Source organism: Xenopus tropicalis, chromosome 5, assembly GCF_000004195.4.
Source record: "Xenopus tropicalis strain Nigerian chromosome 5, UCB_Xtro_10.0, whole genome shotgun sequence".
Lineage (NCBI taxonomy): Eukaryota > Metazoa > Chordata > Amphibia > Anura > Pipidae > Xenopus > Xenopus tropicalis.
In genome coordinates, this window is record NC_030681.2 from 17,220,081 (window position 1) to 17,233,275 (window position 13,195).

At 39.2% G+C, this 13,195-nt stretch overlaps 1 protein-coding gene across 3 annotated transcripts in view; it reads right to left on the reverse strand.

Annotated features, from left to right (window-relative positions):
• Positions 1-3,817: 3,817 nt before the first annotated feature.
• The window catches only part of haao (3-hydroxyanthranilate 3,4-dioxygenase), a 77,779-nt gene continuing 68,401 nt past the window's right edge, over positions 3,818-13,195 (reverse strand). For 2 of the 3 annotated variants that reach the window (XM_018093843.2, XM_018093844.2), the window contains exons 8-11: positions 12,354-12,499; positions 8,331-8,399; positions 4,681-4,763; positions 3,818-4,096 (exon numbers count right to left, since the gene is read on the reverse strand). In XM_018093843.2, the coding sequence (XP_017949332.2) occupies positions 4,036-4,096; positions 4,681-4,763; positions 8,331-8,399; positions 12,354-12,499 (359 nt within the window). In that variant the 3' untranslated portion in view covers positions 3,818-4,035. The remainder of the gene's footprint in view (positions 4,097-4,680; positions 4,764-8,330; positions 8,400-12,353; positions 12,500-13,195) is intronic. The other variant, NM_001006913.1, reaches the window with a different exon arrangement.

A 13,195-nucleotide genomic window follows, 5' to 3' on the forward strand; every position in this document is an offset into this window, starting at 1 on the left:
AGGAGCTTCAACGCCTGCCCTTGGGACTACTCACACTTCCCTGGGAACTTCCTGGGCCTCATTACGTTGGAATACGCGGTGCCATGGTTTGTCGGTTGTATGATTGCGGAACAGTTCCTGATCTCACACACACTCCTCTTACAAATCTCCTCCAGTGGAACTCGAACAAAAATCAAAGGAATCTGAAACCCAACGTTCTAAGGAACAACAAGGGTTGGAATAGAAAAGCCTCGTCAGCTGACTTTTGTATTTAAGAGAAAACATTTCAGATCCAGGTCCCTACTATCAATAGAGATATTGTCTGTTGGAACCACAGGTGCATTTGTAAGCCTGAAATCAATACAAGTCTCAATACTAATAAGAATATCTTCATAATGTACAGTACTTTTTTATATCACTGATGAACCTAGGGAGCCAAAGGCTTAAGATGCATTTGTAGTGAATGTCTGATTATCCTATATACTGTACCAGGGTTACCCACGTATTGCTCTTCAGATGCGGGGCCTGGATCCTTGAAACAGAGTGAACTTCAAAAGAGCTTTCTAACTTTTTTCCAATCATGTTAAAGGAGAAGGAAAGGCAAAATCACCCCAATTTTGCCCCCCCCCTGAGGCCGACGCACATCTGGTAGGGTGAAAAAGTCAGCTTTTTTGTTCTCTTGCATCTACCCCAGGCTGGTGTGGTTTTCTGCTAACAGGCACGGGGTATAAGTTGAGTGATTGCACTCACTGTGGGGTGCATAACATTTTGGATTTTACCTTTCTTTCTCCTTTAAGCTCCCTTTAGCCGATATTTGGGCATTCTACAAAAAACAGTCAGCAATTCCATACAATAAAGGCACCATTCCTTAGGCGTCTTCTCAGGGGGCCCCAAATTAATTTGGTGGGTCGCCTTTGCTGCCCAAAACTTAGTGTAGAACCAGTTATGTCACAGGAATTGGACTTACTGATAAAGCCTAATGTGTTTGGCACCCACAAGGCTCATGTGGACTTGGCCTAAACTTTTTGAGAGTTTTTGAGAGTGCAAGTCCAATTTCCGTTTCTATGGTATTCTGCCCCCTTGGCTTCAGCTAGGGGGTCGGAACCCAAACATAAATACTGGTGAGTGGTGAGCTTTCTTTACTGCTTCATATAATTGGGATTTTATATTGATTGTATTAAATCAATATTGAGAAAGATACTTCACATTAGAGTCTTGCACAACCTCAAGCCACAACCCGACCCACACCCACCACACAATATGTCCTCCTACCCATACCTGCTACCCAACCCTGACTGCAAATAGGCTACTTACCAACGTGGGACTGGCAAAACCAGAAGTGACATCACTATATACAGATCCATAGGGTAAGGGAAAAAAACTTTCAGTATCCACAGGGCATGGTGGGAGGGACCATTTCTGACTCCTTACTTGTGAACTGCCTCTTTCTGTCTCTTTCTGCCGAAACCTGACCGCTCTGAGGGAATTCTGCGGTACCCAACCCGATGCAGGACTCTACTTTCCATTATCAAAGGGGATCATGGGGACACACCTTAAACAGAACAAATTTTTGGGGTCCCAAAGCCTAGGTTAAAAATCCCAGAATTAAGGAGTAATAAGTATAATTCCTTTCTTGTACATATGCTCTGAATTCATTTCCATGCATTATTAAGTCTGCCGCTGAGTATTTGTACAGGCAATTATTAATAGCACTGCTTAATATGCTGCGGGATTGGGAATTAGCACAGTTAAGTTCCGTAGCGACGAAACTAGTCATTTTCAAAACAAGCTCATTTGAAGGGTCCCATCTGACTGTTTACAATAATTTCCTGCGGAACAGGTGTATATTTTTACATAAAACCAATAAATGCCAACAAGGGTTTTTTTTTAGCTCTAAGTACCTCATATTTTCCTCACTTGCTAAACAACATATGTGGCCAAATGAGGGAACATCTATCTCTCTGAGTAAGTCAAAGACTAACTTTCTGTGTGTTTATAAGTGCCTGATTGGGAACTGGATCAGAACGAGTTGGTTTTAATAAATAATTTCCTTTCTTTTATATTGGTATTGGTGTGAATTTTATACATTTTACAGGCAACAATCTGAATTATCATTTTATCCCTTATTGGTTAAAAACAGCTTTTTAATGGATATAGCACATATGATGCAGCACAGACAGTGTTGGACTGGCCCAACAGGATACCAGGAAAACTCCCAGTGGGCCCAGGGGTCAGTAGGCCCTTTTGCTTCTAACTATTTGCTGGAGTTGGACTGGTCCATGGGGATACCAGGAAAACTCCCAGTGGGCCCAGGGGTCAGTGAGCCCTTTTGCTTCTAACTATTTGCTGGAGTTGGACCAACTATTTGCTGGAGTTGGACTGGTCCAACCGGATACCAGGAAAACTCCCAGTGGGCCCAGGTGTCAGTGAGCCCTTGTGCTTCTAACTATTTGCTGGAGTTGGACTGGTCCATCGGGATATCAGGAAAACTCCCAGTGGGCCCAGGGGTCAGTGAGCCCTTTTGCTTCTAACTATTTGTTGGAGTCGGACTGGTCCATGGGGATACCAGGGAAACTCCCAGTGGGCCCAGGGGTCAGTGAGCCCTTTTGCTTCTAACTATTTGCTGGAGTTGGACTGGTCCATGGGGATACCAGGGAAACTCCAAGTGGGCACAGGGGTCAGTGAGCTCTTTTCCTTCTAACTATTTGTTGGAGTTGGACTGGTCCATCGGGATACCAGGGAAACTCCAAGTGGGCACAGGGGTCAGTGAGCTCTTTTCCTTCTAACTATTTGCTGGAGTTGGACTGGTCCATGGGGATATCAGGGAAACTCCAAGTGGGCACAGGGGTCAGTGAGCTCTTTTCCTTCTAACTATTTGTTGGAGTTGGACTGGTCCATGGGGATACCAGGGAAACTCCAAGTGGGCACAGGGGTCAGTGAGCTCTTTTCCTTCTAACTATTTGCTGGAGTTGGACTGGTCCATGGGGATACCAGGGAAACTCCAAGTGGGCACAGGGGTCAGTGAGCTCTTTTCCTTCTAACTATTTGTTGGAGTTGGACTGGTCCATCGGGATATCAGGAAAACTCCCAGTGGGCCCAGGGGTCAGTGGGCCCTTTTGCTTCTAACTATTTGCTGGAGTTGGACTGGTCCATCGGGATACCAGGGAAACTCCCGGTGGCCTGCTTCATGGTCATTCCCTATTCCTGTATGAGAGCAAAGAAGAACAAAGAGACTAGGAGGGGTGAGGTGTCAGGAGGGCTTATGGGGGGCTCTTTTTTTTACAAAAAAGTGGCTTCTTTCAGTTTGTTCTAAGAGTAGTGGCACAGTCAGCTGTTTCGTGTGCTTGTACCAAAGCTTATCACCATTTGACTACAAAAATCTATGGTAGGTCAAGCAACATCACAACATGTTTTCTCAGAAAATTGTCTCTAATGACACCAGCAGGTGGTGCTGTAGTTTCACATTTATTATATTAGCAGTTTAATAACTGCTGCTATCTTAAAAACTAGGCAATATATAATTAATGTACATTGCAAACATTGGCAAAAGAGCACCCTGAAGATTCGCGTTAATTTGCCTGCAGGAGGAAACCAAATGATGTATAGGCCTTTCCACTGGTGATTCCCTTTGTTGCTGGTGGAAAGGCATTTCAGAGCGATTAGTTGCCCGCTGTAGCAGAGATCTATCAGGGGCGACTAATCTCTTTGTGGTGATTTAGTAACATGGCTAGCAACTTTTTTTTTTGCTACAACCACCAAAAAGCAAAACCCATGTGGACCAGACTTCTAAGGACCAGACTCTTAAGCACCAGGCCCTTAAGGAGAAGACTCATAGAGGTGCATTCAATACAATTTCATCATTTGACAAAACAAATACAAACAAATATAAAATGGAAGATTATACTTTATAGATTATATTTATGAATTAGACTAAAGTCCTTTTATGAAACCACAATATGTTGATTCTTTTTCAGGCTGCTTCTGGTCCCACGGTGTAACAATAAGAATGATTCCTCCTGGAATATGTTAATGAAATGGCTAATTGCATGGCTTCATCTAAGCTGGAACCTGGCTTGTTGATAAAGCAATGGAACAATCCTCTCTGATCCATGAGTATCTATAGGTTAAATATGAAAAATACAGTTAATGACAGTACAGTATAGATTTTAGGGGGTTCTCCCACTCAATGTAACTTAGGGAGTCGTGACTTGGCTGACCAGACTTGGATTTTTACTATTTCCATATCTACCACTAGGTGGGGCATGGGAGCATTTTTAGCAATAGAGATGTATGTATGTATGTATAACTTTATTTATAAAGCGCCACAAGGGTACACAGCGCTGTACAGTCTTACAGAATACACAATTACACACAGGGAGGACAAGTGTTATAATAAATAAATACAGTAAATACATATAAGTGCCATGTGGTATGAGACACAGTAGGAAGGAGGTCCCTGCCCCGTAGAGCTAGAGAGTCACATAGATGCTATTTTGCTACTTTTATTAGTTTATTTAAACATTCAAGATTTTCAGCCTTATTAAAGATGAATGCAACAATGTCCGCAATGACAGACAAAGAGTTGAACATGTTTTGTCCTCCACAAAAATGAGTAAATTAGTCTCAGCAACTAATTTTTAATACTAAGCACAGGGGTACATTTTTACTTTTGGAGAGTTTTTTTTTTTTATTTGAACTTACAGAGATTTTTCTGGGATAAGGAGACTGTCCCCAGAGCCGAGCTTCAGAACTTCATTACCCAATGTGACACAAGATGTGCCCTCCTGTAAAGTATTTGAGAATTAGTAAGATCAGTAACATTCCAGAAAGCAGTCATTTTTATTGTTGCAATCCAAAGCGTGCCCAATTCTAAATTCTAGGCGCTATAAAGATTATCCATCCACAGACATTGGAAAAACAAAGTTACATGAACCTGACACCAGACTACAGAGAACCCATCATTTTTTGTTTTTAAAAGCTCTGAAAGGAAACCATAATAGTCTGTCTGTGATCGCTGGGACCAATTCCCCTTTCTCAACTTGTTTTATTGTAAAGTTATGGATATTGAATTATGAACTCCCTCTGCTCTCCATAGTGGGTGCTGAACAGATTTTGGGGAAAGCAGAAAGACTTCAAGTCCCAGAATCCATCACTTCACAATGGAACATGGTGAGCGGATCTTCTCCCGATATCCCCACCTACAGGGCAAACAAATCAATTTCAAACCCGTCTGAGATCTGGCCGATTTCAGGCCAGATATCGGTCGGGCAGGCTGGTCAGTAGTGCCCATACACAGGCCTACAGTCTAAGGGACCAATATCAGCAGCTAGAATCGACCCGTGGCCACCTTAAGTTGGGGTGGGGACATGGAAAATGCAGCACAGACAGACTATTATGGTTTATTTTCAAACTGTGTCTGTGTATAAAAAATAGATTGATATTAATTATTGGAAGTTCAGTTTATGCAACTTTTCTACATAACCCAACTGAATGAGCTTATGTCAAAAACACATAAATTTTAAATTCAAAGGAAGTGACCAGTAAACAGTGTTGTACTAATTATGCTGGTGGCCAAACACTGAATGTGGGTGTTAGATACACAAAAACAATGTAAACAGCATCTACAGTAGCCCCAATGTGCCTGCTGCCATCTTCCAGCCACCATTCCAAGAGGGATATATATATATATTTATATACAGGTATTGGATCCCTTATCCAGAAACCCATTATCCAGAAGTTCTGATTTACGGAAAGGCCGACTCCCATAGACTGAATTTTAATCATATAATTCAGACTTTTAAAAACGATTCCCTTTTTCTCTGTAATAATAAAACAGTACCTGTACTTGATCCCAACTAAGATATAATTACCCCTTATTGGGGGAAGAACAGCCCTATTGGGTTTATTTAATGGTTAAATGATTCCCTTTTCTCTGTAATAATAAAACAGTACCTGTACTTGATCCCAACTAAGATATAATTACCCCTTATTGGGGGCAGAACAGCCCTATTGGGTTTATTTAATGGTTAAATGATTCCCTTTTCTCTGTAATAATAAAACAGTACCTGTACTTGATCCCAACTAAGATATAATTACCCCTTATTGGGGGCAGAACAGTCCTATTGGGTTTATTTAATGGTTAAATGATTCCCTTTTCTCTGTAATAATAAAACAGTATCTGTACTTTATCCCAACTAAGATATAATTACCCCTTATTGGGGGCAGAACAGCCCTATTGGGTTTATTTCATGGTTAAATGATTCCCTTTTCTCTGTAATAATAAAACAGTACCTGTATTTGATCCCAACTAAGATATAATTACCCCTTATTGGGGCAGAACAGCCCTATTGGGTTTATTTCATGGTTAAATGATTCCCTTTTCTCTGTAGTAATAAAACAGTACCTGTATTTGATCCCAACTAAGATATAATTAATCCTTATTGGGGGCAAAACATTCCTATTGGGTTTAATTACTGTTTAAATATTTTTTTTTAGCAGACTTAAGGTAGAAGATCCGAATTATGGAAAGACCCCTTATCCGGAAAACCCCAGGTCCCGAGCATTCTGGATAATTGGTCCCATACCTAAATATATATATATACAGCAACCAGTGACAGAGCACTATACCATTCATTATACTACATTAATGTGCATTTCCTGTGCTGTTACTTCTCTTATTTGTATTCTATTTCAGAATTATTTTTTTTATAAAATAACAAACAAACATCACATAAGAATCTATAAGAATACAAGTTATACAGCACTGTGCCATGCATTGCTATAATGGTCTATAATGTCTTATCCATTCAGTAATTAATTCTTTTAAACAGAGTACTTTCAGGGTTATTCTAATGTACCAGTACTTTCATGTTTAATGGCAGGAGAGGGCCATTGTTCCCAGCTTAATGTATTGTGCCTATGAATGATGTAAAGATTATTTCTAGTGGTATCTGTCCCTTTGGATAACAGGGCTTATCCTAGATGGTGCTTATTCCTTAGGACAATATGCTGCTGATGAGAATGATTCTTCTTGCTTGATCCTTATAAATATGAATAGCCCAATGACAATAATATCCGCTGTAACGAGTGTGCGACAAATCCTTAACGATAACAGTAAGAACATGAAGGGGAAAGTATAATGTGGCTTTTATGGTTAAAGGATCTTGATGCAAAGGTTGAATAAAACACGTTATATTAATGCTTTTATAATGTCATTGAAATGATAGTATTGCTATCACAGACTAGAGTTCTGCACGGGACCAATTTTTGAGATCTGGAACCAGCAACCTGGACCTACAACCCGTTACCCAATCCAACCCAACCCAACACACAACTGCCTTATCCACAACCCGATCCACCACCCAATGACCACAATCAAACAGTGTTGTTGTGCGTTGTGAGTAAAATATAGATAATACAGGTAATATAATAAAAAATAAGGAATATGGATAAAATCCACAACCACCAGGTACCCAACCCACTGCAGGACTCCCAAGTTTAAGTTCGATTTCTATTAAAATGCTCTATGCTTGAATCTCCAGGAAGACTAAAAATGCCTTGTCATTTGGTTAATGGCTACTGAGAGAAGAGAGGGGTTTGTTTATACAGAGCTCATTATCTCAATTTACCATATGCTTATTGCAGGGCAAGAGAGAGGTGGTAGTAAAGGTAAAACACAGTCCACTTTATGACTATAACAGATACTTTTACATATACTGTATGTTATATTACCAACACATCTGAATGTTCTATGAAGTTTCTTAACCCAGAACCAGAAGAAGAAGAAACTTAGTGATGTCATCAAGTATAATGAGAGCACAGTGATGTTATTTGGGTCCCAAGACTCATTGAAATCACTGTCATTTGAGTCACATAACACGTTAATACCTTTGTATGATTAGAACGAATGAACCTCTTACTTAGAAATGGCCGTGACCTATATAAAAGCACACAATGTGAATCCTTATAGCTTTATATATAGTCACGCGGCTCCTAGGTGCCTTCTGTAGGAATACATTATTCCCTATCAATCAGCCGATTGTGCTTTCACAGATCTTCCATGATAGGAATATTAGCATGCAAAGCACATAACATAGGGATTTGCAATCTGTGGTCTTGAATCTATCAGCACCCCTGAAGTTACCATGTTGTGAAATGCAAAGTTCTCTCTAGGTTGGCTGGGAATTGTATTTGAAGGATAGTTGGTTGGCAGAAGATTGAACATCTCTGTACTAAATCAACATTCTGTCTGTGCTACAAGCGCGTCTGGATATAATAACTCTGTTTATGTCACCACAAAGCCATGCTGGACCTCTGGACATTATATAGTTAAACAAACCTAATGTACTGACCAGTTGCCAGATCCAGGTATCAGTCTGTGCTTTGCTATCTTTGCTTTCTCCGCTTCCATAGACGACAGCCTACAACAAGAACAGCGATGTCACATTTATAGTATATTAACTTCCATCTGATTATATAGAATTATAGGGAAACTTTGCAGCCCAAGATTTGGCTTCCACACTGTGGAGCTGCCTACCCTAGGGGTACCCGAGAAGGAAAAGGGTGGCACAGCCATTTTGTTTTATTACTATTAAGGTCATTTGAGCGTGAAGGTTTATTTACTGTCCTGGGAATTCATGAAATTATAATGAGAAACCATATTGTTTTATATGTAACCCAGTGAGGAGCTGAGAGGCAAACAAATAGTCACTACAAAGGGGAACTAGAACCAAACAAGAGAGGTCTTTATACTTTTTGGTTCTGGCCCCACTATGTAGCCACTATTTGTTTGCCCCTTAGATATCATTATTTAGTGCAAGCAAGTCAAATTAATTTTCTATTTTTTAATAGTTTTTTCATTATCTACCGTCATCTTCTGCCTCTTTTCAGCTCCTAAATGGGGTCACTGACCCCAGCAGCCAAAAAACTATCGCTGTGTGAGTCTATAATGTTATTGTTTTGCTATTTTTTATTACTTAAATTTCTTTTCATTCTCCCTACTATTATATTTTAGTCTCTCATTCAAGACACTCGCTGGTCGATAGGGTATATTGGACCCTGGCAACCAGATAGCAGCTGAAATTCCATATAAAACATTCTAAAAAACTAGATAATTCAAAAGCTGCAAAAAAAAATGAAAAAATTAAGACCAATTGCAAATTGTCTCAGAATATTACTGTCTACAATGTAGGCAGTTCACCTTTTACCTAACTTTTATTATGATGTCTACATCATAATAAAAGTTAGGTAAAAATTGAACTGCCTCTTTAATTTATAACAAACGGGGGTTAAAAAATAGTTTAACAAACAAGGGTTACAGAGTAAAATAAAGGAAAAAAGGGACCTCTTTGTAAGAGCTTAAAGACAAGTTTCTTTTAATCATATAAAACAAATAGACTGGTTTACGTTATGAAAAACTGCATTAAAGTCTACCTGGCAAACCTGGAACTGAATAGGGTTGTATTAAGCAATACAAATAAATGGTAACCCCCCCCTGCAACTAAAACAATTAACTAAATGACATTAAACTTAATTAGAACACATTTTATAAGTTGGCCCATAGAAGGACAGAGTTTCCTCCTGAAATTAGTTAGAAAAAAGTAAACACAATTAAAATGGGTACAATAATTAGATTTTTTTTTTTTCATGGCTTCAAAATCTATGATAAACAGAAACAGATTGAGCAGCCTCATTTGTATTATGTGTTAAAGCAAAGTTCCAAAGAAGAAAACAACTTTTGCAAAAAAATACTTTATCCTGCAAAAATACAGGTAATTTCAGGAATAAAGGAAAGAGCGGAACAGAGGAGAGGAGGGAGGGGGGTGGAATCATTGGAGAGGGGCATCATGGAACGATGGCAGGCTGCTGCTTGGTAATGTGCCAAATACTAGATCTAAACCCGATATAACTTTCCTATGCCTTTTGCAAAAAAAAAATAATAATAATAAAATTATTACAGAATATAATATTTGTTGACCTGTACATTGACCCACCAGAAACATGAACATATCGCGTATCAACACAGATGTGCACCAATGTTTCTTAAAAGCCATATAAATCTTACTTTTTCCTACCATGTATATCTCCTTACCCAAAGCACACCATTTGTACTGCATATATCCCCTCCAGCACCATCACATTTTCCTAAAACAAATACCTTTCATCCGACGGCCATTTTCCCTTTCACATATCTTCAGTGACATATTAAAACAGTACATGTGAGCTGTAAAGGTTATGCAGTGAAGAATGCAGGCTTACACAGGCAGAACGTACTTTGATAAACAATCCTGCTTGGACTGAACGGTTTAAATAAGCTCAGAACAAGAGGTTAGGAGAAAAAACAGGTTTCTCCATCAGAGTGCACAGCTAGAGAAGAGTTTCTATGGAAAGCAGCAGTGCCATCTCTTCATTGGCTGCTGGACTGGAGGGTGTGTTTAGTAACCTGAGTTGAGAAGAACTGAGCATGCCCAGTAGCCAAGAGCCAAAGTCAATTCATAAGGCAGGGGGGCAAGTGGGAAACAAGAGGAGAAGGAATCCCAAGTGATTAATGGAATGCTGAGGCCTTACTATTAACCACAGTGGTAGGCATTTAAAGATTTAAAAGAGGCTGTTCACTTATTACATTTTTTGTGTGGAGGGTTTACTTGTCCTTTAAAGCTGCATTATTATCAAACATAGGTGCTACATTGCACCTATACTAAATACATTTATGGACAACACATGTAATGGGTTGGTGCCTTTATGAACAGAAAAGTGGTTTATTGGTCTGTACTAATGCTTTATAGATTAGTGCCCATCCCACTTGGATATGTCTTCTTCATGATAAGCCTTACCCTTGCAAACCTCACTTAACTGTGAAAAGGTGAGAATAAACTATAGCATTGGCTTTCTAGTTTGGCAAAATACTAAACACTAAACGGAAAAAACTGTGCACAAATAAGAATAAAAATGTGCATTTTGCAATGTAATATTTTTCATTAGACTGTGAATTTTAATTGTGCATTGCGAATGCTTAAGACGTGCTTGAAGATGGCGTACAATAACAACTTAATGACTTTTTCAGTAATAAGTTTAATAATCACATATACTACGCACTGAAGCTAAAAAACTCGCAATATCTATCCTAAAAAAAAAGGCAAAGGGTTCGCAAAAGGTATGCAGGTATCGGACCCCTTATCCGAAACCCATTCTCCAGAAAGTTCCAAATTACTGAAAGGCCATCTCCCACAGACTCCACTGTAATCAAATAATTCAAATTTTTAAAAATTTCATTTTTCTCTCTAATAATAAAACCCTAGCTTGTACTTGATGCCAACTAAGATATAATTACCCCTTATTGGGGCAGAACAGCCCTATTGGGTTTATTTAATGGTTAAATGATTCCCTTTTCTCTGTAATAATAAAACAGTACCTGTACTTGATCCCAACTAAGATATAATTACCCCTTATTGGGGGCAGAACAGCCCTATTGGGTTTATTTAATGGTTAAATGATTCCCTTTTCTCTGTAATAATAAAACAGTACCTGTACTTGATCCCAACTAAGATATAATTACCCCTTATTGGGGGCAGAACAGTGGGTTTATTTAATGGTTAAATGATTCCCTTTTCTCTGTAATAATAAAACAGTACCTGTACTTGATCCCAACTAAGATATAATTACCCCTTATTGGGGGCAGAACAGTGGGTTTATTTAATGGTTAAATGATTCCCTTTTCTCTGTAATAATAAAACAGTACCTGTACTTGATCCCAACTAAGATATAATTACCCCTTATTGGGGGCAGAACAGCCCTATTGGGTTTATTTAATGGTTAAATGATTCCCTTTTCTCTGTAATAATAAAACAGTACCTGTACTTGATCCCAACTAAGATATAATTACCCCTTATTGGGGGCAGAACAGCCCTATTGGGTTTATTTAATGGTTAAATGATTCCCTTTTCTCTGTAATAATAAAACAGTATCTGTACTTGATCCCAACTAAGATATAATTAATCCTTACTGTAGCCTAAACAATCCTGTTGGGTTTAATTACTGTTTAAATAATTTTATTAGCAGACTCAAGGTAGGAGATCCGAATTATTACATTAGCACATAGGCAAAATTGTTCACAAGGTGAATATTTATTCTCATTGCGAACATTTTTCCCATTAGTGACCAATATTACCTATATCTGCCCAATAGATTTTTGCAGTAGGGTTCGTGGCTATCAAGGACATATAGTGCAAAGAGGGCTGTTTTGGGGGTGCACAGTAGCGCTGTTGGGGAAGAGAGAGATGGTGGGCACTCATATGCTTACAATACTCAAGTATCAACCTAGTGGGAACTGAAGGGGTTAACCCATTTGTGGTAGTTTTTTGATCCTATTACAGTACCTTTGTCTCCTGATTGTGTCCAAACAAACTCACACGTTTCTTCTGATTTATTTCCAAGCGATGTTTGTTTAACCAGTTCTGAAATGAAAACGGCTCCATAACTTGTTCGGTATTTAGAAAGAAGGGCATCTTTCCTATTGGCTGAGCTGTAAAATAGAACAGCAATAGCAAACATTTAACTCATATCTCTTATTACTGGAGAAGTAGATTAGCTTGATATAACAAACTTTATTATTATGGGTGGGTCGGGTTTAGTAACTTGTGCACTAAGCACTGCTTTCTGTGCCCTCCCAATGTGCTGTTATAGCTGTCACTATGCATTCTGTATTATTAGTGCCTCCTCCTCCTGTATGGGAAGTGGCACACTTATACTCTATACAACAGTATAGATGTACTTAGGTACAGTGTCGGACTGGGACCTCAGGGGCCTGCCAGAAAACCTTAGACGATAGGCCCACTATCCAAACTTTCCTCACCCAACCTCTTTATTCTCCTAGTCTCTTTTATTTACATGCGAGCATCTATTCTTCCATCTATTTCTCCTCTTTCTTCCCATTCAGAAATAGGGAATAACCATAAATTAGGCCAAATGGTCAGGAGCAGGAGGGCCCACTGACCCCTGGGCCCACCGGGAGTTTTCCTGGTATCCTTGTGGGCCAGTCCGACACTGCTTAGGTAGGAGCAAGCACATTGTGTATTGCATGTTCTAGAACCAAGTGATTGTTAATAAACCCTACAGCATTTTCCTATGATAGAACTGCAAAAACTGCGAGAAAAGAACAGCAACAAGATGGCTAATCTTAGGGAGATAAAGCTGCACCTTCTTTGTACAACTTAGTCTG